Raw genomic sequence first — 27,984 nt, forward strand, 5'->3', positions numbered from 1 at the left:
CCAGCCACTTTGAAATTATGTTTCCTCTATGGAAAAGGGAATGATCAAAAAAAGTCTTTCTGCCAGTTAACATTTAAAACAAAGAATATGAGGTGATATGTATACTATATATACATACACACATATATGCATATATGTACATATATATGTATGCATATACATACATATACATGTTACTATTACTAAAAAACCTCAGTGAAAATTTCCAAATCTTCTAAAAATATTCAATTCTATTCTCCTAGGTTTAGACTTCTATGCATTGAACTGAAAGTCTTGGGTATAGTTAAACGACACGTACCTTTACATTTTGGTATATAATATTGATTGTACATAAAAGACATTAAAAATAAATTGGGCTTATGAAAAATAGAACTATTTGATTCAAGCATTATTTTATTAAAATTTAAGATGAAAAAATGTTCAGGATATCCTGTAATGAAACACCATCAAAAAATAGGTTCTTAAAAATTCTTTGAATAGCAGCTATTAAACTGCATGTGTGGTTATTTTTCACTAAATTGTTTTTTTTTTTTTTTTTTTTTTTTTACAAAATGAGCTCAAATAATTATTTTTAGGCTGCTATGCAGTTAAAAAATACCGGCACTGAATGACATTTCAAAATAAAGGTGACTTATGCCCATACCGTGTTTGCAAAAAAAAACCAAAACCATTTAAAAAATATCTCTATTTTATAACCTCCGAACTTTCATGGTGACCAGTTCTCATTAAACATTTGACAGAACAGCCGTGAAAGCTAGGCATGCACGTGAAAATGGTTTTCATGCAAAAGTAGTAAATATCCTTCTGGTTTCATTTAACAGTCTCCCTATCCCCTGACAACTCTCACCATTTTTTAGTGTTGAATATAACATACAGAATACGTAAATTAGATAAATTAAAGAAGTAAGAGTCATTGAATTTGTGGGCATAAAACAGTCCACTCTCTGATGTTTTGGAAAGCATTTTCCAGGCGTGGGTCTGAGTCATGAGAGAAGAGACCTCTGGAGACATAGTTGCTGTGTTTTTTTTTTCTCCAATAAGGTTTGAAGGAATATTGATTAATGTTTCTTAAGCTGTTTAGTTTATACTATCCTTGTGGCTACTCCTCTCTGTGTTGTGGTTGTTTTGTTCGTGGTTCTTCCACTGGATGCTGGTTCCATTCATAGGGACTGAGGTCATCAGACTTTTGGACTGGTAACAGCAGCAGCAGAGGCAAGACTGGGAGAAGAAACAGATGCTAAATGACATGACGTGTGTTACGTTCCCACCAACAAGGGGTAAATGTCCACATACATTTGAGGACAGACTGTGAACCTTAACAGTAATCTAGGGTATGGAGTCTGTAAACCCTAGGTAGAAGCTAAATTGTCCATTCTTGTGCAGTGAAATATATCCCTTGTTTCTTGTTTAAATTCTAAGTCAAAGAGGGAAGCAGTTTTGGCCAGAGGAAGAGTGCTCTATGACTTGGGGTGGGCATGAGTGGGGGATTAGGAGGGGGGCCTAGCATTTCTTCAATGTGCACCACTGGTGTGGCTCTCTGCATTGTGTACCTCATCTGATGCTCACAGCCCTAGGTGGTAGTTGCTAATTTCCTACCAAGTTGTATGAAACTACCAGGTTTCATCTATTTGTATAAATCTCCTTTTAGATTGTAAGTTCGACGAGGGCAGTCACTGTGCTTTTTTCCTGTCCACTTTATCCCAAATAATAATAAACTCATACTTAGCACTTATGATTTAAGCACTTAACATATAGTATTAACCCACTGAATCCTACTTATGAGATAGATATTGTGACTGTCTGATTTTACAGACCAGCAAACGAAGGAAGCAGGAAGGGCACCACCCAGACCTGGGTTTGTCAGTAAGTGCAGAGCTGTGATGCAAATCAAGATTGTTTGCTTCCTGAGCTGCACCCTTGACCTCTATGCTACTCTTCCTAATATGTGCCATGAACTAACATCCTGGCTAGAGATAACAGAATCCAATTCGGATTAATTCTATGTTAAATCATTCCAGGAACTGTGCTTGGAGCTTCTGGAGGACATGGGTTGATTTAGCTACAAGAAGGTTTGAAGAACAGAAGGAAACTGATTTCAAATGCAATTACATTAATTCAGGTTTCCAGAGCAATAAGTATTTACTTGTCTTGAAGAGGCTATTATTAAATATACTATTAAGTAGTATTTAGAAAGAGCTTTCTTTTTTAAAAAAATATATTTTATTGATTTTTTACAGAGAGGAAGGGAGAGCAATAGAGAGTTAGAAACATCGCCTCCTGCACACCCCCCACTGGGGATGTGCTCGCAGCCAAGGTACATGCCCTTGACTGGAATTGAACCTGGGACCCTTCAGTGTGCAGGCCGACGCTCTATCCACTGAGCCAAACCAGTTAAGGCAGAAAGAGCTTTCTTAACAACAGAGTTTATGTTTTGCTGAGACTGTTGTTAAAACCTAAAAAAAAATATAAGGAAGGAATAGGATTTATGTATTCTATATGACCTGCAGTTCACATTTGAGCCTTTCTTTTTAAAGGAGGGTTCTAAATTGACATGTTATTAAGTTAGTTATTTTTAACTTTAACCTCTGAATATGTTGTTGTCTGAATAGATATTGCTTTTCTTTTATGCTGACAATCTAACCATCTTTCTGGTTAAAAATCTGATTTTCACTTCTCTACTGAAAAGTATAGCTGATGAAAGTAATATTTAAATTGGAATTAGCCATACCTGTTGGCTACTTAATATACTTATTTCGTTTTCCTTAAAAATACTTGCAAAATAGTCTTACCTGAAAACAATTTTTAAATTTCTTGCTCACAAAATATAGAGCTATTGGGTTTATACATGAATTCATAGTTGCCAAGTTAATGCCGATATAATCCATGAGCAGCAAGAAACTAGAGCAAAAGAAAATAGTAGAATAATTAGCACATAATGTTTTCAAAACTGCAAACTAGCATTTATCCCTAGAATAAGCATTTTTCTTGCCCAGAAGCCATTTCTCACAGGTAGCAGTCAGAATTTTTTTAAAGTCCTTGTTTAAATGGCACTCTCAGTTCTGCAGAACATTTACCTGCCACTTGGTTAGCTCAGACTATTATGCACAGCCTCAGGAGGGGAGCAGCAAGATTATAGACATGGCTTGCACAAATTTTGGGATCAGTTATGAGTTATGTCAGCTAAAGAAGAAATAATCAACTTTGCAGTTTTAATTTCCAGGGTTAATGAGAATGTAGACTAGATGGTTTTGTAAAAGTATCATAAATGTGAAAATCAGAGAAACTCCAATTTCCTAATGGGTACATAGGATCATACCTAAGTAATTCACATCGGTTCTTGTCCATCTCATCATACACGGTTTTCTTCAAAATACGGCTTAAATGAAGAGGGAACCAGCAAAGAGCAAAAATTACAACCAAGCAGAAAACTGTTTTTGCCACTTCTCGACGCTAAAGGAAAGTGAGAAAAAAGTACAGTAAATTCATTGTTTTTCGGCTAGATAAAAGAACTACATAATAAGGAAGTAGTTGAGAGCAGAGAAAGAATAACTCAAAGAGGAGCCAGGACAGCCTGCCTCACAGTACTTCTACCTCTTTAAGATTTAGAATCCAACTTCAATAAGGATTTGCTACTGATTCTTTTGGGCAACTGCCAGGAAGGACGGTGGCTTCAGGTTGGTTATTAGGACTAGGGCAGAGGTTCTATGGCAGGGAGAGGTAGGAACTGGCTGGAGTAGAGCCAACACTGTGGGTGCGCCTGAGTGTGTGTGTGTGTGTGTGTGTGTGTGTGTGTGTGTGTGTGGCAAATATATGGGGAAAAGCATTATCTAAAAGCATTAATAACAGGTAACTAGCTAGCATTAATTACAGCATACCACTCAAAGTGACTGAACTCGCCATGTTAAAGAATGGACAAATCTGCAAAGATGTTTGGAAAACAAAATAGAAATAGGAAATAGAAAAAAAAAAAAAGCAACAGCAGCCTGGACGTGGTGCTCAGTGGTTGAGTGTCAACCTACGAACCAGGAAGTCATGGTTTGATTTCCGGTCAGGGCATGTGCCTGGGTTGCAGACTAGTCCCCAGTAGGGGTTGTGCAGGAGGCAGCTATCAGTGATTCTCTGTCATCATTCATGTTTCTATCCCTCTCTCTTTTTCCCTTCCTCTCTAAAATCAATAAAAATATATTTAAAAAAACAACAAAAATCATCAACACAGCAATATGTTTTCTCCATTTCTTGATCTTTAAGAGAGCTAGCATTGGGATACTTTTGCTTTAAAAATATTTTATTAATGACATATTTCCCAAAGATATATTGTTTGCAAACATAGGGATGAGGGTATAGGATTATCAGCAATGATGATGAGAAAACCTGGGACATGCTGACCCTGGAGTGACTTTAGTTGAAGATTTACATACTTTCAAGTCTGCACAGGATCAGGAAAATCATACGTTAGGGATTAGCAGCAACCAGTCTTTTGTGTGCATTATGCTTGAGTAGTATAGCGCATGCATTTAGAAGGCTAACTAGGAACATAAAATGTAACTTGTCTGTAACTGGGATCAGTTAATGTCAAAATAAAACTGATTGAAAACAGGGTTTGGAAGAGTAATGCTGGTTCAACCAAGAGCATATAGCATTAAGTATAGGAAGCCTAGAGCAAACCCACATGATTAATGGAGTCATTTAAAAAGATTTGGGGGCAGTTATCACAAATTTCGACTCTAATTCAAAGAACTGAGAGTTCTTTAATCTTTTTGGAGCTATCGGACTAGCTGGGATATACTTCAGAGAACCCATAAACCGAGCAATGATTGAGAGAAATAAAGGATTCCAATCTGCAGGAATGGGAGATCATTTTATTTTATTTTTTTTTAAAGTATATTTTATTGATTTTTTACAGAGCGGAAGTGAGAGAGATAGAGAGTTAGAAACATCGATGAGAGAGAAACATCAATCAGCTGCCTCCTGCACATCCCCCACTGGGGAAGTGCCTGCAACCCAGGTACATGCCCTTGACCGGAATCGAACCTGGGACCTTTCAGTCCGCAGGCCGACGCTCTATCCGCTGAGCCAAACCGGCTTTGGCAAGGGAGATCATTTTAAAGGATCATTTTGTGTAAACAGAAAGACGGTGTGCCCAGAAAAATAAAAAAGTAAAGTATTAGGGGGAGGTTATCTTCTCTGAGTTCATCATCAAAGAGGATAACCCTTTTAAAAGGTAATATTAATACATTGCCATTACAGTCTGCTATTTGCTTACCCAATATTCATCCTCCTATTTTCCCTGCTATCAATCAGATTCTTGGTTTTGTTATAGCAGCGTGGGAGCCTGGGCCTAATCATCTGCATGGCTACCTGGCAGTTCTGACCAATTAGATTAAGTAGAAATTGTGTGAGGTTTCTGTAAAGCTACTTAAAAGTGGGGGATACTCCTTTGATGCTCATACACTCATGTGATCTATGTTCTTCCCCTCTTTTTGCCTGGAAATCAGATATAACTCATGTGATCTATGTTCATCCCGGAAATCAGATATAAGGGTAGAGCTGTAGTTGCTGTCTTGTGATAATGAAAGGTCAGCAAAGCAGCAGACACCTGCCTGTGAGTCCCTTTACCACTGAATCAATGACATCTGAACTTTTTGCTGTGGGAGAAAGATAAACCCCTCCTTGGTCTACTCAATGTTATTTTGTTTTGTTTTGTTTTTGCTACCAGCATCCAAACACAATCCCTAACTGATAAAATTGTTGTCAGCATAACAAAGAAAAACTTGAGAAACATACACGAAGCAAGACCAAGAGCCCAATAGGCTAACAGTCGAAGACTGACAGGGCTTTTCACTCTGAGCTAGCTCCCCCATAGTCCCACCTGAAGGCCTTCCAGCCAGGCTTGCTCGTCTGCTCTTAGAACCTGCTACAGCTTTGAGTGGGACACAAAGGAATGTCTACTGCATAAGGACCAAGTCTTGGATTCTAATTTCCATTTGGTTGAGCCACTCTCTTAATCAATCAGATTCTTGGTTTTCTTATAGCAGCGTGGGAGCCTGGCCTAACCTTCTGCATGATAACGATAATGCCTGCCTTGTCTATCTCACAGCATGCTTGGGTGAATCAAATAAGAAGATAACATGGAAATGCTTTACAAAACTTTAAAAATGCTGTGTAAATGTGAAGTATCATCATATTATTATTGTTTCCAATCCCTATTGAATTATTTTCAGAGAAAATACCACTTATAGCTTAAACAGGCTCAATCATGGTGCTGATACAAAAATCAACATTTAAAACAGTTTTTCACACATCTATTCTAATTAATTATTTCCATTGCAGGAGTGAGAGGTAATAATTGCTTAATATGTTTCACATTGGGAATACTTGAAATTTTCATGCTTGAACAATGTCATACTAAAGTTTCTCAATATAATTTTCCTGTTAAATTTCAACAGGAGGTAATAGCTACCATTTTTATGGCACGTTAGATTTTTACAAAGTATGTGTATGCATATTATTTCCTTTGAATCCTATAATAACATTGATTTATATGATATTATGCCCAATTTACAGACAAGGAGCTGAAGCTCAGAAAAATTAGTAAAGTAGTTGAAAAGAGCTGCTGCTGAAGAATGATGCTTGTGTATTGTAATTATATAGGGTGGATTTACAGGCTCCATCTGAAACTCACATTAAAATTTGCTGTGGTGGGGTGTCCTCTGCTGAGATTTAGAACTTACTTACAGTCCTGGTTTTACTCTTTGAAAAGTATCTATGAACTTTTTCTAGATACTTACTATGAGTTGGATTCTATTAGATACCTTACATGCATTAGGTAACCCCCTTGACATTATATATATATATATATATATATATATATATATATATACACATATATATGTATATATATATATATATATATATTTTTTTTTAAATATATTTTATTGATTTTTTACAAAGAGGAAGGTAGAGGGATAGAGAGTTAGAAACATCGATGAGAGAGAAACATCGATCAGCCGCCTCCTGCACACTCCCCATTGGGGATGTGCCCGCAACCAAGGTACATGCCCTTGACCGGAATCGAACCTGGGACCCTTGAGTCCGCAGGCCGACGCTCTATCCACTGAGCCAAACCGATCAGGGCAATTATATATTTTTAAGAGGAACTAGAAGCTTAGAGAGATTAAGCAATTTCCCCAATGCCACAGAGCCAGCAAGTTTAAGACCCAAGTTTCCCCCTCTAAAGCTCTGTTCTACTTGTTTCCCTGGAGGGACTACTAGCAGCCTCCTATTGACATATTCAAATTCATTCTAGAACTTTGGTTGCTCCAAAACTTGACCTCTTCAAATATATAGGATCATATTTCTTGTCAAGAGTCTCATCTTTGATGTTGTTGATGTTGCTCTAATGAGGTTCATCTCCTTTCTCACTCCTCAAATGGGTGGTTTCCATGTCATGTTATAACTGACCCCTATCTTCCCACCTGAAATACCCACTGGCCTTTTCTTTCCCATCGATCCCATTTATCTTCCATGAACAATTCAATCCCCTTCATCCACGAACAGTTTTTCCATGACTTAGTCTCATATCTTCCCTGGATTTCTACAGCATAGGCTACTTTTGCCACACCTTGTGATTCTATTTTCCAGTTGTTTCCAGGTTTGTATTTTATTTCCACAACAATACTGCAGAGCCTGCTAGGGGAGACAGTCATATGCTCCTTTTTGTCTTGGCAGAGTTCCAAGCCAAATTCAATGGATACACACACAAACACACATGGTCAATATACTCTTGGCAAAACCAGTAAACAGTTCCTCCATTTGGGCCTAGGATCCAGTTAGGCTCCCTATTTCACAAAAGAAATGCCTAATATTATAACTATAAAGAAAATAAGACATACAAGCAAACAAGACAGTATTTTTATTTTCACGAAAGCAGGCTAAATCTTGAAATACAGTATTTGTAAGCCTTTTGTTGTTAAGGACAAAATAGTCTTGGCCAGATTTTCATAATCTTATTACATTTACCTGTTTAAGATGTTCACTGAGGGCAATTCTCAAACTTCCATTCCTTCTGTTTAACATCTCACAAGTCATGAGGGTGTAGAAAATTGCGGTGCACACCAAGGGCATGCAGAAGTAGAAGCCGAACAGCCACCAGTCCTTCACATCTTGGTAGAACTGTAAATGAAGAAAAGGGAGAGAGAGGGAGGGGGCTTTATCAGGTAAATTAACTGTGTAGTGCCTCTGGGTCCTTAAAAATCTTCATGTTTGCAGATACATTTGTATATTCATGCTCTCTGGTTGTGGCAATGAGCTTGGGGTGGTGCTCAAAACCCAATTACATTGGCAAGTCTAGAAATTATCCTGGCTTTATAAAATAGCACATGAATAAACTGCATTAAAAAAAGATATATTTTATAAGACACCTTAATTGTATAATGGAAGAGCCCTAATCAATAAAAAGAATTCCCTTCCAAAGCTCACAAAACGATTCTGAGACATACAGAATATATATTTATCTTTATTAGTGAGCCTCAAAATTTTGCTAATGTCTGGTTTACTTTTGGCTATTACGGTCAAAGTGTACTTAATGTGAATATCTTGTTTGGAAACAGGGAAGGTTATGAATGGCTTATCTGTGTAGCTTTGGTTACCAGGAGTTAACCCTTTGCCTGGTATGCCTGCTATGTGACCTTTTAGCTAGCCAGTTTGAGCCATAAATAATCACACCCCTTCTCACTCTTTTTAATACTTACCACCTGGAAACTATCAAGACAGAGTACCTTATCTGAAGGCATATTTAGCATGATCTCCCTATGGGCAGGAGTTGTAAATACTAGGATTATTCACTTTTATGTCTTTTTAAAGAAGAAAATTTAATACCCTATAAAAATGGAAATTGGAAAATTATATCTACATTCTTCTTCCCACTAAACTAATTATCAACTTGGGGAGAAATGCTTTTCTTTTCCTTATTTTGTTTCCTCAGATTGTTTATTTACTATGGATAATGCAGTTATAATATCTCAGTTCCCACAGTAAAAACTAATCATGTTGCTCTGTGAAAAACTAGACAGTTTCTGAATATAGAAGAGGCACAGTGGGATACATTTATAGCATGTTTATTAAGATAATCTATAAATGGTTCCTGAGGAAAAAAAGTTCTGGGCAGAGGTTCCTAACTATTTTTATGCCATAGACCTTTTTGGAAATCTGGGGAAGACTGTAATCCTTTCTGGGAATAATATATTTACATGCATAAAATAAAATATGTACGATTATAATGGAAACTAGTTACACAGAAACAGTATCAAAACATTAAAAATAAAATTTTGATATAGTAATATAGGTGTTTATTAACAAATTAAATGACATATCCAATGGTGGTTCTAATAACTATCAGAATGTTGAAGCAATGATGACTGTAAATGATATTGCAAGATTATACAAATGTTATATGGTATGAGAATGTATTATTTCTATTAGTGACAAAAATGTAGTTTGTTGCCTATATTCATAATTGAAAGAAGTGATAAATTTTAGTTATTAGTTAGTGAAAATAAACGTGTAATTTCTTTCTCATTCAAGTGAACAGACCTCTGGATTTTAACTGAAGGTTAAGTCAAACTCCCATTTTATGCAGATCTTTCCCTATCCACATCACACTGTAGAAAGATTTCTGTAGTGAGCTTAAAAAACAAACAAACAGAAAAAATCAGGACTCTCGAATACAAACACTCCTTTAAGTACCCTCTTCAATTTGTATCCCCTTCGTCCAGGTGCATTGCTGGCTGGAGTGAATGCCCAAATGCAGTTACAGAGGGCCTGAAAGATGACCCTCTGAGGGGCCTGGACGGAGCCCCCTTGCCCCCTCCATGGCAGAGGCCTATAGACAAAGGGGTCACAAATTCCTTTTGAACTGATGTCATCAGCAAGGGCGTGGAGGGACCTCTCTCCAGTCTGTTACAGCAAAGTGTAGGAGGAAAGTGTGAAACAAAGAATAAGAATAAAATTTGAGAGAAAAAAACAAACAAAAACAGGAGGAGAAAGAGACTCTCAAATTTAAACCAATTATCAGTTCATACTCATACCCTGTACTACAACCCTCTAGGTTTTTCCTGCCTGAAGGAAAACCGTTGCTTGACCATTTTTAAAGGAGACTCAGTCATCACAAAGTACCCCTTTTCTTTTTGTCAAGTTCTAGTGATTAGGAAGTTCCTATGTTGAGCCTCTTCTCCCGAACATTTTATTCAGAAATATTTAGATTGCCTATTTACACTGCCCAAATGCTGATAACCTCCTACTGACTACTTTGTTTTCCACTATGGAGATCTGACGTAATAAAAAATTCAGTAGATAAACAGACCTTAATTTTAAGGTTGCCAGTTTGGCAGCTTTCATGAATAGTTTTAATTTTAAAACAAGAATGTCCAAGCAGGATAACTGGTCAACTGTAAAACCACTAATTTTGTGAATTTTCCAAGTTAGGAAAACATACCTTCAGATGTCTGAAAGTGATTAAATGTGGAATCTGAGCTGCATGAAATTTACATCAAAGCACTAAATTATGCTGATTTAAGTGAAATAGTTATCCTTTTGGTTTTCCTCCTCAGTCCACCTTTGACTAGTTTTGCAAATGTAATATGCATTGTAAGTATGTTTCCTGATACACTCATGTGATTAAGCTTTTCAGAGAAACATTGATGTGACCAGATGTACTAAACAACAACTGAATTTATTAAACGGAACACTTTTTAAAAAGTTCTGCAAATTTATATTATTTGTACATGCAAATATAACTTTCTTCCTACTTTGAGTTAATTCTATCTTCAAAAAATGTGTGAGCAACATATATTTCCCTGAGTAACCAAAAATAAGTATCAGCATGTCTGTCAGATGGAAGTTGTGCTGTATTCCTTATTATAAAACACTAGAGGCCCAATGCACGATATTCGTGCACAGATAGGGTCCCTAAACCTGGCCAGCAATCAAGGCCAATCTGTGGGGCAATTGGGGGGCCCCCGCTGGCACCCACCTTGGCCGGCCTGGTGCTGCCCACTCTCCAGCTCCGCCCCCTGCTGCTGCCAGTCGCCTCTCTCTGCAGGGCAACTGGCAGGGCGATCGGGGTTGGGGGTGGGAAGTGGGGGGCCAGCTCACATCCTCCTTGGCTGTCCTGGGGCCTTCGGGCTGGGGGCAGATCCTGCATTGAGTGTCTGCCCCTTGGTGGTCAGTGTGCGTCATAGTGGCCAGTCATTCCACAGTTTGGTCAATTTACATATTAGGCTTTCATTATATAGGAAGTAGCACTTTATACATATAATCTCTCTTTCCTAATAAATGCACTTCAGAATTCTGGGTTTTTTGGTACAGAACAAAAGTTGTATCTACAGTTGTGCTATAAAAGTAAAAACAAAATAATCTATTCAAGAAACTAAGCCCTAGTTTAACATCTACTTTTTATGCAACTGTAGAATATTTGACTGAACTAATAGAGTAAACCACACTGGGCACTGCAGAGGTATCAACAAGTTGTGGTGATGGTAAGGTAAAAGTGAAGACCTCCTCCTCTCCCCAGTTAATTCCCTTTAAGCTAATTGTACCTTCATGAACGCTGATGTGGCATTGAGCATACAGGTATTATGCTGTTCACCCTTGTATTCAAAGGGCACCATGACGAAGCCAATTGCTTCAGGGATGGCCAGGATGAAAGAAAGGATCCAGATGGAGACAATCTCAATGGCAGTGACCAAGGGAATCCCAATTCCCTGAACACGACTCCAGGAAGCAACAGCTCTGTACCTGAAAATAAAAATGGGGTGATGGAACCAAGGTGTTAGGAAATTTTGAATTATTTCAATTAAAAAAATTATAAATGCTGGCAGGTTCCCTTGCTTGGCCAGTGACCAACCATTGGCTTTTTAGGAACTTTTTTTTGGCGTTCTTGTGTGAAAAACAAGTGGGGCCGTTAAAAGTTCTACCCATTTGGAAATCAATTGCCTGGCAGGTCTAAGTCTGAGCTCTTCATTTGGCATCTAGCATAACCTTGTGAGAATATAGAATGTGGCAGCATCAGATAGGAGTGTCTATGGTTGTTTTTTTAAATTCCTCATCCAAGGATATGTTTTTATTGATTTGAGAGAGAGAGGAAGGGAGAGGGAGAGGGAGAGAGAGGGAAACATTAATGTGCAAGGGAAACATCGATTACTTCCCATTTGCACCACCTGACCAGGGATCAAACCCGCAACTTGGATATGTGCCTTTACTGGAGATCCAACCCTCAACCTTTCAGTGCATGGGACAACACTCCAACCAATTGAGCCACACCAGCCAGGGCAGTGTGTTTATGTTTCTTAAGTAGGGAGGGGTAGAGGGGGGAAATTGGATGATAGAAGAAGTAGTGAAAGCTGCTGGTACTTGTAATGGTAAATCTTACTTCTCTTTATATATTACAAAATAACAACATTTGAAATCTTATCTATGAAGTGGAGCTAGATATCCTTAAGTGAATAGTGACCATAGATAGTCCATCATTTTCTCTTTTCTTCTACCCTCAAAATATGATTACAGTGGACCTCTACCGGGTGGCAGTTTTAGTAAATAGAGAGTATTTCTGGTAAATGTCAAAGAATGACTATATCACTTTCATTATGGTCCTGAGCTAGAATATATAAAAATGACTTAAAGATACACTGATTTCTAATCTTTAGTATTTATAGTCTAATAGAAAGAACAGTTTTTATAGAATATAAATGTAACTGAACAATTATGTCAATTAAAAAACAAATTGGCATTAATAAATTGTGTTTACCTTTTACTTTAATATTTTTGTGATAATAATCACATTTAAATGTTAAGTTTAAAGAAAGATTGGTTTATGGTCTTTGATCTGATGTGATGGTCTGATGCTAACTACTTTCAGACCTAGTACTAAGAAATGACCTGTGATGTAGTATGGCATTTTTGTGGCTTCATTCTTGAAATTTTTGTTGCTGTTGTAATGGAAAGGAAACACTCTCCTTTTTATAGCTTCATGAGATAGAGCCAGAAGGCTATAAAACAGATCAAGGCATTGGAGACAGGTACACATGGGTTCGCAGGATATGCAACTTAATGTGGAAGATTAGTCAGGAAAGCCAGGCAACTTACAAGCTACCCATATCTACCAAGATGAGTCCCATCACTTATATATCAGTGTTCTATCTCAGTATATCTTTAAGATACATCTGTGAAAACACAGCTTCTTGGAATTATGCTATCTTGTTCTTCACTGTAGATTAGAGTCTATAGTTTTGGTATGCACAATGATGCCACATGGGATATATACAGCACAATTTTCTGGAGAAATGTTTTGCAAAAGATTTTTAGGGTAAATAAGTTTAGGGTGCAGTACAATCTCTAAAAAAGTCCAGATGAGTTCAGAATGGAATAAAATACAGCTATGCAAAGAGACCAAGAAAATCCTTTTACGATATGGCCAAGATTGCATTTTTAAATTTATGGTTATTTTCAGTAGGATAAAGATTGCTATTTATTTTGCTACTCATTTCTGTTTACTTTTCTTTGTTGCCTTATTAGACTGGTAGCCTGAAGTTCAGTAAAAAAGGAATGGAGACTGAATGTCTATATCCCGAGGCTCTCAATGAGTTATACTAAGTATCTATTTCTTCTCTCCTCCTCTCAGATCAGTTATCAGGAAAGGTGACTTAAATAAAATACTTTAAAATACTCTCTTAAGGGAGTAAGAAAACCAGATGTCTTAGGCAGGATTGAAGATAGAAAGTGGTTTAAATGTAGTCAACATGTACTTATAATGAATATATTCAAAGACCAGCTTCATTTTATAATGTGACATGAGTTCCCAGAATATGACATGTCTATAATCCAATGTAAATTAAATATTTAAAAACAAATAGAAGTAATTTTTAGTGTCTAGCTTAGTAAATTATTTATAATCAGTCTGCTCCTTCATTAACACACATGACTGAGAACTAGAATATTTTCCATTTGTCATCACAGTTGTCTTGATAAAATCTCTATGAAATGAGAAAACAACCATCAGAGCAATTAGAAACAATTGTGATGATGGAGGTGGGGAAAGCTGTGGAAAATAAGAAATGCTTGGATCCAAGATAGCAGCAGGGTAGGTGGATGTTACACTCACCCCCTCCCAGGATGAGACTGGAATTACAACTAAAATGTAGAGCAATCAACCTGAATAACCAATTGAAGGCTAGCTTAAGAGAAGTCTTATAAGGAAGGATTTACAGAAGAAGGGTGGAACTGGGGAAAGGGCTAGCCCCACTCCACCACATGGCAGCTAAGATTTTGGAGGGATATCTCAGCTGAAAAGGTTCCTCCTGAGAAGGGTGCAGTCTCAACCCCAAGCCAGGCTTCCCAGACCAGAGCATCAGAGCTAGGAAGACATGGCTGTGAAAATCAGTGGGGATTCTATTTGTCAGGGGGCCAGGAGAGTCTGCTAGACACTGGCACCCTCTTAAAGGGCCAATGCACAAAAATCTCATTCACAGCCACTCATCTTGGGCTCCAGCAGAGGGAGGGCAGATTGGACTAGAATCACGTGAAAAGAGACTGGGCTTTATGGCTCTGTGAGAGAGCTGAAGGGACAACGCCAGGATCTCTGCTGAGTCCCTCTCCCACACCCCAGATGCCTTCCTACTTGGGTGGAGCACTCCCCTCCATATACGTTAGCCTGGGGTAATGCAATTGCCTCACACTCTGGACTCTCTGTTGCACCATCCTGGGAGCTCGTGCCCTGAGGAGTCAGCTGCCTGGGCTGGGTTGTAGAGGTCTGGGCAGACTAAGGGATCTCAGTAACTGAGTTGAGTGGCTCTGGGGTGGGGGCTACTCCCCCACCTTCCCTCAAGCCTGACCTGCACCTCTCTTTCATGGGAGATCCACTAGCCCAGCCGTGGGCAAACTACGGCCCGCGGGCCGGATCTGGCCCGTTTGAAATGAATAAAACAAAACAAAAAAAAGACCGTACCCTTTTATGTAATCATGTTTACTTTGAATTTATATTAGTTCACACAAACACTCCATCCATGCTTTTGTTCCAGCCCTCCGGTCCAGTGTAAGAACCCATTGTGGCCCTAGAGTCAAAAAGTTTGCCCACCCCTGCATTAGCCCCATCTTCTTGACTCTTGAAGGCCCCCCACACACCCAGTGGCCAGCTTCAGAGAATACCAGAGCAGGATCCAGGTAGCTTCACAAGCAGCATATCCAAAGGGAGATCTTAGCAGGTACCAGACCCTGCTGAGGTGAATTCTGCTTTTTTTGTGGTCAGTATCTGCAGAGAAGCTTGTACATCATGGTAGGGATCGACCCTCCCATTCAGCCAGCCCGAGGGTCCACCCCATGCATGAATGGGGTCAATAACAATCAAGACTCAATTACAATAGGAGGGCCCACATAACTCACACAAGGGTCATTCCTGGAGCACCCAGTTTAGGTGAGCAAGGAGACTGTGCCAATGGGTCCCACAATACAATATATGGTTGATGTATTATAGAATTGTATATCTGAAACCTATATAATTTTAGGCCACCCCAATTAATTCAATAAAAATAAATAAAATTTAAAAAACTGGATGTTCCCAAAGTGATTTCTTTTGGAATATAATAACACAGCACATATCTACTCAAATAAGTTCTTCTTACTATGAGTGATTATAAATAGCCTTCAATCTAGTCATCATAGAAAATCTGCAAGTGTAGATCCTATCTCCAATAACTGATATTTGAGAAAAAAATCCCTCCTCTTTGAAATGCTTTCTATTCTTGGCTTCCCCCACATTCTCCTGGTTTTTCTCCTGCTTCACAGGCTACTCCTTACTTCCTTAGCTGAATCCTGCATATTCCTCTTAGTGATCCCTCCAGTCTCATGGCTTTAATATCATTTAAACTTTTTATATGCTGATAAATAATTCTCAAATTTATAACTCCAGCCTAGAACCTCATCTCTAACTCTAGACTTGAGATATCTACTCAGGTATTTAGTAGGCAAATACTAAACCTAACCTAATTCCAGTCTTCTTCCTTGTCCCCAAGCCTGCCTTCTTTTCAGTCTTTCCCATCTCAGGCCAAAACTCTGAAGTCAGCCTTCACTCCTCTTTTTCTCTCCCACCAAACAGCCAAGTATTTAGCCAACCTTGCAAACTCTTCCTTCACAGTATTTCCAATGCAATCACTTTTCACCACCTCTCCTGTTACCATCTTGCCTGGATTACAGCAATAGCTTCCTAACTGGTTTCCCTGCATCCACTTTGCCCTAATGCAATCTACCCTGAACACAGAAACCAGGTTAAAACATCAGCCAATCATGTCACTCTGTTCTCAAACCCCAATGGTTTCCCACCCCAATGGGAATACCTCCCAGTAACCTCAGAGCTGCTTTTTAACTTTCCTTAGGTCTTTACTCAATTGTGCCTTTTTACAGAGGCCTTCCCCGAACATCCTATTAAAATTGCCAGCATCCCCTCAAACTTACCTGTCCTGCTAACCCTAATATATTTTCGCCATAACACTTACTACCATGAGACCAGTCAAATATTTTACTTATCTATTTTTTTTATTGTCTGTGCCCACCCTTCTCTTTAGAATAGAAACTCCATAGGGTAGACATTTTGTGTGTTGGTCACAATACTTAGAACAATAGATGCTGAATAAATATTTATTAAATTAAGTGTCTTTGTTTCCTTACCATGCATTTGTCTTTATTGGCTAAAGTCGATAGAACACTATATTGTGAACACTTTCTTATTTTTCAAGCCAGCCCTGAATAAAACAACAGATAAAGAGCTAATACGTTTAGAATTTTAGAATCAAATAATTAAAAAGCCAGGAGGGACCTTTGGGCTGATCTTCCTCCCCTTTATGTTCCAGTTAGGAGCCTGAAGACTGGTGTGTTACCATGTCCTCTGCCTGGTTACCAGTGAATTTTGTACCCTGTCATGTGATATGCCAAAATAAAAGTATAAATTACATGTTTTCTTTATGTAAAGTTGTTGGTTACTGTATACAGGGTGGGGCAAAAGTAGGTGTACAGTTGTTTGTGCAGAAAATAATAAAATCATTAATAAATAATGATACAAGAATACACTGTGTTTCACAGTACTTACAACTATACACTTATACTTTTGCCCCACCCTGTATTTTTAAAAAATATATATTTTATTGATTTTTTACATAGAGGAAGGGAGAGGGACAGAGAGTTAGAAACATCAATGGGAGAGAAACATCGATCAGCTGCTTCCTGCACACCTCCCACTGGGGATGTGTCTGCAACCAAGGCACATGCCCTTGACCGGAATCGAATCGGGACCCTTCAGTCCGCAGGCCGACGCCTTATCCACTGAGCCAAACCGGTTAGGGCCCACCCTGTATTTTTTAAAATAGATTTTTATCAAGGCCAGAGATGTTTAATGCATATTTTGAATCTTTACAGTATGGTCTAGTATGGTCATTACTTTTTAAAAAGTTTATTATTGAATGTGCTTTTAAACAGTATAAAAAGCAAATTCAAAAGATAGTACTTCAACAAAATATTTTATTTCTTCTTCTTATTTGTCCATTTCTATTCTAATAAGCATAGTTTGAATATAAAAATCAGTTATAATTTATTTTAGCTTTATTTACATTAGATTATAAAAAACTCTCATGTTTTTACAGAGGCATATCATTTATTAATTTAATGGTTACCCTGCATAATAAGATACTGATGCAGTTTACTTAAACCTTTCTTTAATGTTCATATTTCTAGCCTTTGAAGGTGTGAATAACACACCTACAAATATATTTTTTCTCTTTTTGAATGATTTTCCAGGATTAATTATCTTGAGTGGGTAGGATTATTGAATTAAAGAAATAGAAAGGTAACTGAAGTATGTTAAAAAACCTTCCTACCAAGTGCTGATCAAAATTTGCCTACATTAGAATTTATTATTTTTCTTTCAATTTCCCACTTTCATGAGGTAAAGTGGCACTTCTGTCTTAACCTCTGCACATTTTTGATTAACAGCAGACCTGACTGTATTTTTAATGTTTGTTTATGATTTATGTCTCATGTGATAGACAACCCAATTGCCATAGAGCGGTTTGGAGGCAAAATACTACGTGTGAGAATTTTAAAGAGAAACACAGTGTGGTGGATTAAAAGGTAGCTGCCCATAGACACAGACAGCAGCGTGGTGATGGCCAGGGGAAGGGGGCAGGTGGGGGCTGGGTGGAGGTGGGCAAAGGGGAGGAAAATGGGGACATCGGTCATAGTATCAACAGTAAAATGAACTAAAAAATGATTTTAGAAAACATAAAAACAAAATATAGCAGCAAATACTGTGACACTTTTTCAACTGAGTCCTTCAACTTGGATGCAGCTGAAACGATGCTTTGCCACTTTTAGGTCTGGTCTCTAAGCAGAGCAACAGGTTCCCCTTGGAGCCCTGAGCCTGCTGGGCAGAATGTGTTGAGGGGCCCTAGACTACATGGAGAGGGAGGTGGGCTCCGCTGAGCTCAGACTTCCAGTTTTTCTTGCCAACAGGCCAGACATGTATGTCCTGCACGAAGGAGATGCTCAGCTGCCAGCTGAAATCCACCAAGAGACCCCAGTCAAAGTAACAAGGATCAGAAGACTTGTCTGTGGTACGATAATAATAAAATGGTAGATCTTTTAAACCACCGTCTTGGGGTAGTTGGCTATCAAAGAAAAATGAGCTAGCAAAATTAACCAGTTGCCTGGTTTTGACATTAGAATTAAGATAAAGAATGAATAACTATGTGAAATAGGGAACAGAACCCCAAATGAGATCCCAAGTTGCCCTACAGCCAGCGTTGGACTTTGTTCAGTCCCCACGTTCTCTCTTCTGGCTCAGCCATTTCTTCCACGTCTTCACTACTGTCATCCAGCAAAGGAAAATCATAGCACCAGGAGAGTAAGGAGAAACTAAGTTCATGTCTAAATACAAATAAAGGTTTTCAGAACACCCCCTTCATGCTTCTTAAATTAGGATGAACCTTTGATAATATCACAGAGCCCACTGAGCAGTTAATTGAAATCATGGGATGAAGAGCTGACATCAACTTTTGAGTTTGAGACCTATCAAAGTTGCCTTATTAATCAATCTTTGCAACTTTTCCAGGTGTCTAATTGTACATCATTCTGGGGTAGTTGTTAAAGGAGTTTTATCTTTTTACAGCCTCCTTCTCCAGGCAACTTTTAACTAGAAGTTGAATCTGTACCCAAACCCGTTTCCTGGTCTAACCTCCATCATCTTCCACTTTAAATACGACTGCTAACTACAAAGAACAGCACTGAATTCTCCTCCCCAAACTCAAAGTTGCCACCTGCCTTGGGCGGGTAGCTCAGTTGGTTAGAGATTTGTCCCAATACAGGAAGGAAGGTTTAGAGTTGAATACTCTGTCAGAATCAGCCAATGATTACATAAATAAGTGGAATAACAAATTGAGGTCTCTCTCTTTCTCTCTCTCTCAAAATCAATAAATTTTTCTTAAAGTAGGTTTAAAAAAATCCATCACTTATGGCATGTAAGAATATCTATTTTAATTATTGGTAATGGTTGATTATTCATATTTTGCTGGGAAAAATTTATTCATTTTAGAAATATACTTATAGGAGTATACTTTTAGAAGTATACTACCTTAGCATTTAAAAAATTATTTCACTGATAAAGCTGAATTAGGGATCAAAATAGGTTTCTAAATTTCCTCATTCTTTTTCTGAAATTCCCACTTTATCTTTTTCTTAAGTGACTATGGATGTAAAATACAAATAAATAAGAGTTATATTTGAGGAGGAATTAGTGAAAAGGTTACATCTCTTGTTTACCTTATTCAGATTAAAAGCTAACAGAACTTTTCTTTGATCCCATAGCATCCTGTATTAATTGAGCAATCAATTAAATAATAAAGAAACTGTATAGAACTTGGATGTACAGTTACTCTCATTATCTCCCCCAAAACAACTCTGAAATGAGAGCTAACTGATATTTTAAAAAAATATATAAAAAAATCATGAGCCATAATTGACTCAGCTCATACACTAATAGCATGGATTCCCAAGTTTCAAATTGTTTCGTAAAAGGTTTCAATTTCCTTTTTTTCCTCCTTAGTTTAGTAAAAGAAATAAAAAGAAAGATTTTCATATTTTTAGTAGAATGCAATGCAACCAAATCAAGACTCAAAGCAAAGGTACCTTTTCTTCAGGAACTAACTGTGAATGATTCATTCTCGTGTGAAACATTTTGAAACAGAAATGTCAAAATAGATTCCCTACATGCAGAGCCCCAAGCTTAGAGTCTATACCAAATAAAATGTAAAAATAATAAAAAAGGGCCCATGAAACAAAGAATGATGAGTTTATTACCAAGGAAAAAATTCCTGGATTAAAGTAGATTTTTGTGGGAGTGGAATTTTAAAATGGCTTATCTTCTTGACCTAAAACTGAGACCAAGTCTTAGTAAAATATAGGGTGTCTGCCAAAAATGTATACACACTTTGAATAATTATTATTAATAATAATAATTAATTCCAATGGGTTAAATCTGAAAAGAAAGAAACATTAATTGAGTTATCAACTGTTAAGTGTGTATACATTTTTTGGGGACATCCTGTAGATGCTTGAAATTATTTTTTCTGTCTTAAAAAACACACACACAAATATTAAGAACATTGATACAGAACTGATAATTTGTAATTGAATGTTTAGTTAATTTTTCCCCACGCATGGTGGGGATGGTATGGGTGAGGCAAACCAATACCAGAAATAGGAATCTATGCCCTATTACTGAATTAGAAGGCAAACCTTCAGTAGGATTTTGTTTTCTAGAAGGGCTGTTCAATCTCTACTCCTTTTAATATGCTTTTTAATTAGAATTTTTGTTGCCATTAGACTGCCAAATGAATATAATTGACAAAATGCTCTAGATGCAAATTGCCTAAGCCAAAGATGACTAATAATCAGTAACTATGAAAAGCAATTCTAAACGGTAGAGTAAGACTGTTAATATTTTAATTCACTTGAAATAACAACTATCCAGGCGCCAACTCTCAATGCTTCTTGACTTCCCTTCTTATGATAAAAATGCTTTTCTAAATCTAAGAAAAGAGTAAAGGGAAAGAACCACATTACCTGTCAACACTGAGAGCACAGAGATTGAGGACGGTGATCCCCACTGAAGACTTCTGCAAAAAGGGGAACAGCTTGCATAGAAATATGCCAAAGTCATTGTGATCAAAAGGCCAGCGCCCAGCCAAGAGCTGAAAAAAGGAGACAACGTAGTAAGAAATGGCAGAGCTGGCGTGGAATACATGGACACATACTTCTAATTATCTTCCAAACTTCTACATTTTATTATTCATTATGCTTTCCAGTTAGCATGGTATAACAGAGTATTCTTCTTCTCCTTTTTTTCATGTTTCAAAGACTCAGCAATCTGGAAAAGTTTGGAAAATGATAAATATAACAACAGAAGAGATAAATCTTTGATCTTACATATAATAGTCGTAACAACTACTTTTAAAGAGTAGCAAAAGTGTGGGGCTTGGATGATAGCTTAACAGAGAAGCAAGGCAGTCATCTCTTATCAAATTTTGCTAAACCATAAGTAAAGCAAATCATTTTCAGCTAGTGGAATTGGGAGATAATATTGTCTCCTGACAAGCAGCCGAAGTTTTGAATGCGAGGTTATGAAGAATACTGGGAAAATGAAGTGGTTGAAGATGTACTGACTTTGTCAGCTGGTTAACACCCAAAGCTCTTTGGCACTTACCTTTCCCTCTGTGCTTGAGGCGCTGACTGCTTCAGTATGTGTGCCATAAGCGGCCTTTCCTTACTAAGACTCAAACTTGCCTTTATCATACAGAGAAAAGTGTGGGTTCTGTGATCTGTTTGTAACGTTTGTGGAAAATCTATTTTTCCATGTTGACAATTTAAAGTCTTTGTTGGTATGAAAGGATGGACCCCCTCTAGTGGCTGTGGTAAGTAGCAAGAACATGAAGTCTCTGGAGTTGCTGATATTCTTTTAATTGGGGTATTGCACAAGGAGAAGAATAGTTCAGTTACCTAAGAGGGGGAAGTCTTTGCTGAATATATGATGCATTTTCAAAGTAAAAATGGTATTAATTTCTTTTCCAAATTTTGCTTAGTGACTCAGAATTTAAACTTTCTTCACTCAGTAGGAAACACTTTCCTACTAACTAGATACATTTGTCTTTTTTTCTTTGCAAAGTACCTATTGCCATAGTAACTCTAAGTTGAGCTTCGAATTTCTGTTCTACCATTTCTAAAACATTATGTGAGGTTTAATTTCATGGTCAATGTGGTCATTCATGGGAGTCCATTGAAAGAGGGTGGGAAACCAGTATCCCATAGATACAAAATCAGAACCTATGCATTTTGAGAATTTAGTAACAGAAGCTCTCTAAAATTCTATTTTTCATGGCTAAGATCCTATACTGACTTATTTTAGAAGTTATCTTTAGTCTTTTAATATATTTCCCTTTCTTCTGAATAGCTTTCTAAAAGGACCTTTGTCTTTATTCCAGTCCTGCCTCTAATCTCTTCTTCCTCTTACTCCAACTAGTCTTCGTTGGTGTCTTCTCAGAATTTCTACATAAACTTTTGTCCAAGGATAACTGATAGGTTCTTCACAAAAACACTTCCCTACACTCTGACATTTTTCATGAAGCTAACAATTATACCATTGCTGATTGCTGGTTATTAATGCTTGATGCAAGCAAAGGCAAAACACCATTTCTGGGATGAATCACCCCTATAAAGGAAAAAGCACACCCGAAAGCTCCTTTTTATAGAGTTTGGTATTTTATCCCCGAAATGTAATTCCCCATTAAAGACTACAGAGATATAATTTAAACGTGTAGGGGTTGTCATAGGATATGCTTTGGAATAGTTGAACTGTTATGTTATTATTGGTTCATTCCCAGAGGCAGAGGATCCTGAAATCCACTTTTATTGGATTTCCCAATAAAAACATCCAATAATGAGAGAAAAAAGGATGTTTCTTGCTTATCCAAGGAGACTCTGAAATCCTGTGAAGGTCTAAGTGACATGTGCTAAGAAAAATGATGCAGAAAAATCCACAACTGAGCATGTATTGTTTTGGGCCAATCTCAGTTGAATTTTTTCCTTTTTCGTGCTTGCTTAAAGTTTTAACTAAGGCTAGGTGTAAAGGAAGGACTGAGGGAAAGATATGGTTTTGGTGAGCCCCAAAATATTATAGAATTGTATTTCATTGACACAAATAGGTGTTTGTTATTTTTGTTGTTATTTTCCTTTTCTCCAGGAGTGAGCATTGATTCTTTTGGGGAAGTAGGGACAAAGGGAAATGAAAGAACTCATTGAAGGAAAAGGTTAGATACAATCACAGTGTAGACTTCCCCAACCTAAATCTGCCCCATTCTGAAAGATGTATGGATAGTAACTGTTCCAATGCAGTCAGGGGAAATTAAGCCCTGCCTGGAGGCAACTTCTTCCCTTTCTGGTTAAATGTGGCTTCTTCAAAGAGGCTCTCCTTAACTACCCAATCTCAAATCACATAGGACCTGCTTGTTATTCTGATTCATGGAACCAACGTTGGAGTAATTTTACATTTAAAGTCTCCTTTCAACTCACTCTGTTTTAGCAATAGAACATATACAAAAGGAAGAGGCACCAAAGAGGCATGGAGTGCAGCTCACCCATTTTTCTCTTATTAGAAGAGGCATTTTGGAACTTCTGAAAGACTACAGGGAGTGTGTACTTTCTTTTATAAACCAGTATGTAAAATTGAAAATAAAAATTTTAAATGGTAGAAAAAAGCTGTATAAAAGTATAATGAAAAGCTTGTTTCCCTTCCAATCAAGGCCCCTAAACTTCCTGCCCAAAGGCAGCCACTGTTAACTGTGTTTTCTTCTGGAAATCTTCCTAAGTACATACAGGTATATGCCTTTCATAAAAACAAGTGGAACTGTATGAAAAACAATACCTATTAACGGTCTTTTAAGATCCTTTTTCCTAAAGTACTTTCCTGGGAGGCCTAATTGAAAGGTTTTAATTTTTAAAAGCACAACGATAAAACAATTTAGGCTAGGATAGAAAAAGATAAGCAACTGCTTAGGATAAATTAGATTATGCCAAAAGAATTAGTGGGTTTCATAAAATGTGAACAAGCTACTACCAATTGGTTCACAGAGTTAATCTGGCACCTTGGAGCAGTCAATTCTTATTTTTACTATAAAAGGGCCTATAATTTCCAAGCATATAACATAGTTCTTAGTATTACCAATTTTGCCCTGAAAACACATTCATCTTGTAATTTATTTTCTATTTAAAACTTATTTCTCAGTCTCTCAAAGTAGCATTTCCACTCTTATTGTTGAAAAAAACAATCACCTATCAACTGTTGCTTGAGAAAGTGGGAGAATACTGGTCTACTTCAGACCCAGGTTGAAGAGGGCAGGTCACAAACTATTTTCTTGGAGACCTATCACTTTGGGCTGGGATGGGACTGCTCAGCCTATGAGGTGCAGAGCAGGCACTTGGCGATGATGCACATTCTAAGGTCTAAATGCATACCGTGCCCTTCCCTTCTCGGGATCACAGAGGAACACCACAGAGCACTCACTGAGGCAGCAGAGGGCCGCCTGTGGAGAACAGATTTACTGAAGGACACTTGCCTTGGTTCTTACATAGGGGATTTTCCTACAGTTGAAATATAAAGTCCCTGATCATCATCTGAAAATTAAAATACTACTAAACGGCACAAATTAATGTAGAAATGGGTGATTTGGATTGTGTCAAAATCAACATCATAAAATTGACAGGCTGAATTTTTTTAAGCCTGTCAAAACAGATTTACAGAAGGACTTGTATCACATGATACACTGATAAGCATCCTGTTTTTAGAAGGACTAGGTTCGAAAGCAGGATGTCCACTATTATATTTAGCACAAAGCAATATCTACTTGGTTGGGAATTTTTAGATAAGAGCAAAGTACCTGTTTATGTCAGTTTTCTGGAACACACCCAACAACCAGTAAGTCAGCAAAAATATAAGGAGCCAATGGTTGATGTGAAATTTACACCCTAAAGCCTGTATACTTGACTCCTAGGCAAAGTGCCAGAGTCTTCACTGCACGTTGATTTATTCTAACTTTACACCCAATGCTATAAAGTTTACCTTTTCTTGTTCTTTAGTCCATTGCACATCCAAAGCTGCTCATTAAAAGGAACCTTCCAGAGTGACAGTTCCTAGCCGTGGCTGTACATTAGCATGATTGAGGGAGCATTTAAAAATCCCAGTGCTTGGGCCATGGCCCTAGATTAGTGCTTCTCATCTTTGGCCCCCAGGGGACATTTGGTAATGTCTGGAGACATTTATTACAACTGGTGGTGGGGGAGAGGGAGGCTACTAACATCTATTGGGTAGAGGTCAGTGATGCTGTTAATCATTTTGCAATGCACAGGACAGATCCGCCAACAAATAATAATCCAGCCCAAAATGTCAGTAGTGATGTGGTTGAAAACCATATTGTAGATCAATTAAATCAGAATCTTTGGGGTTGGGACAAAAGCCTCAGTAGTTTTTAAAGTTCCCAGGTGACTCCAGTGTGTGGCCCATGGTTATCAGTCTCTACTTTTTAAAATTATTTTTGATTTCAAAAAAGGAAGGGAGAGGAAGAGAGAGAGAGAAACATTAATAATGAGAGAGAATCATTGATCAGCTGCTCACCCTCCCCCCACTGGGGATTGAGCCAGAACCCGGGCCTATGCCCTGACTAGGAATCAAACTGTGACCTCCTGCTTCATAGGTCAATGCTCAACCACTGAGCCATGCTGGCCAGGCTATCAGTCTACTTTTTGTCCTGTTTTCCATGAGGTTGTGAAGGAGGATCATCCAGGTCACCATGCAGGGTCATGACAGACCACAGAAGCATAAAAGCCCCCATTCTCAAGGAAATCGCTACCTCGAAGATAAGCGCCAATGACAGTTCCTAAGGAAGCTGTATAACAGTATTCTACGGCGGGGGGGGGGGGGCAGGAGGGGCACAACAGAAGGAGGAGGTGGTGTGGCACATGACAAAGAGCCCAGGTTCTGGAGCCCGCTGCTTTGTGCCCTGGCATGACTTAGGCAAGTTAACTGTGCCTCAGTGAAAACTGGAGATAAGTAGAGAACCCGAGTCATGTGGGTGATGTGAGTATGAAATGAACTCCTGGCCCATCACAGATCAGATCATAAAGGTTAGTTCCTGTAAGAGATGGTTCCTGTTACTCCGCACTTAGCTTGGAAAACATGAAACTGTTGCTATTATTTGCTACCCATATTGTTCACTGTTGAATATTCAGTGTTTCAGTTTTGCTGAAGCCCTAACTTTTAGAATCTGAAACACATAAATGTTAATAATAACCAGGAGGAAGGGAGGAAAAAAAAGAGGAAAAATACTTTTTTTAAAATTGCTTAAAGTATTACAAAGGGTATTACATATGTCTCCTTCTCCCACCCCCCCTTGGTAATCCCCCAGCCTCCCCTACCCACCAGTGGAGGAAAAATACTTTTTGAAGTCAGAGTTCCAGAGTCATGAAGGTTTTATTCCTTAGAGGAAAGATGATTCACCCAAGATATGGGATTATTATCCCCAACAATCTCAGTCATCTGAAGGCTGGGAAGACAAGGAAATTTCTCATTTTGATCACTCTGCTGTAAGGATGCTGTTCTGGATGCAAAGTCTTGAGACTTCTATTTATTTTACATTCACAAAACCAAAGGATCACTGAATGGAGAAGAATTAAATTTTGCTAAAGTAGAAAAACTAGAAATACTCAATATAAAAATTATACAGGTTAGTTCCAAATATACATCTCAATGCTTTAAAATTTCATTCATAACAGAGAGAAGATTTATGTTGGAAAGAATGAATCTGGCTTTTCCTGAATAGAGAAAAGATTTCACACATATGTCACGAGTGGAGCCTTACATTTGCTTGAAACAGTGCAAGCATAATTATGGAAAATAAGTGCTCTCACCTGGACACATAAGAAGGCCCGCCATCTAATGAAAAAGTTTTATTGTTTATTTTAATTAGCAGTCTCATGGTAGTACATGCTAGTACTCATCTGAAAGAACCATGCAGGCAAAACCAAAGTAGAATTAAACAAAACAAACTAGCAGCAATCCCTACATAGAGATTTAGGTAGTAGCCCCAAAAACTTACCAGGAAGGTGGTGATAAGTAGGAAAAAGGGAAAACAAATGGCATATTTGAAAGCAGGCAGCTTATTTAATGTAAACAATCTTAAGATCTGGAGTTAATTCTTCATTATAAAGTATGTCATGTGGTCATGATTATCCTATGTATAGATGGAAACAATGACAGAACAAAGATATGGTATGCAGCATGAAGAAAATGATACCATATGTGACTTTCTTGGGGGAAAAAAGAATGCAATTGATGCTGAAGCTGATGTGTTACAGTAAATAAGGCTGAGGTATTTTTGAATGTATAATAACAGAAACTCATTAGAAAATAAACAATTCCCAATAGCTGAGGCATAAAGTAAAATGGGAAGACATACTCAACATGTCTGAGTTACCAGTCATGTTATGATGCGTCACATAATAACGAGTGCATTTCAACAATGCATCCGTTAACGTTTTAGAAGCCTTGGTTGTCTTCTAGAAAAATGCTATGTGTGGTCTAGAGAGTTATTAAAACTACAAAAGTTTTATTTAATGTGAAGGGGGAAGGATGGGACATACTGAAGGGAAAGTTAGAAATTGTGGCTTCCAGCTCTAACCCTATTGAAAATCTTTGGGCTTTGATTCCCTCCTCTGCCAAATAAGAAATGTCGGGCTAGAACTAGATTATTTTTAAATTCTCTGCTAGCTCTTATATTGCCTGATTTTTTTCACATCAGAATTCCAGTATGTAACTGGTTTCTCTGAAACTGTTATTAACTCCAT

At 37.8% G+C, this 27,984-nt stretch overlaps 1 protein-coding gene across 1 annotated transcript in view; it reads right to left on the reverse strand.

Moving 5' to 3' along the window:
* Positions 1 to 546: 546 nt before the first annotated feature.
* Positions 547 to 27,984, reverse strand: part of EDNRA (endothelin receptor type A) — a 48,212-nt gene continuing 20,774 nt past the window's right edge. The window contains exons 3-8 of the mRNA XM_081092839.1: positions 21,157 to 21,284; positions 11,595 to 11,793; positions 8,020 to 8,172; positions 3,317 to 3,450; positions 2,790 to 2,898; positions 547 to 1,218 (exon numbers count right to left, since the gene is read on the reverse strand). Of these exons, the coding sequence (XP_080948965.1) occupies positions 1,078 to 1,218; positions 2,790 to 2,898; positions 3,317 to 3,450; positions 8,020 to 8,172; positions 11,595 to 11,793; positions 21,157 to 21,284 (864 nt within the window). The 3' untranslated portion in view covers positions 547 to 1,077. The remainder of the gene's footprint in view (positions 1,219 to 2,789; positions 2,899 to 3,316; positions 3,451 to 8,019; positions 8,173 to 11,594; positions 11,794 to 21,156; positions 21,285 to 27,984) is intronic.

Source organism: Myotis nattereri, assembly GCF_964212035.1.
Source record: "Myotis nattereri genome assembly, chromosome: 5".
Classification (NCBI taxonomy): domain Eukaryota; kingdom Metazoa; phylum Chordata; class Mammalia; order Chiroptera; family Vespertilionidae; genus Myotis; species Myotis nattereri.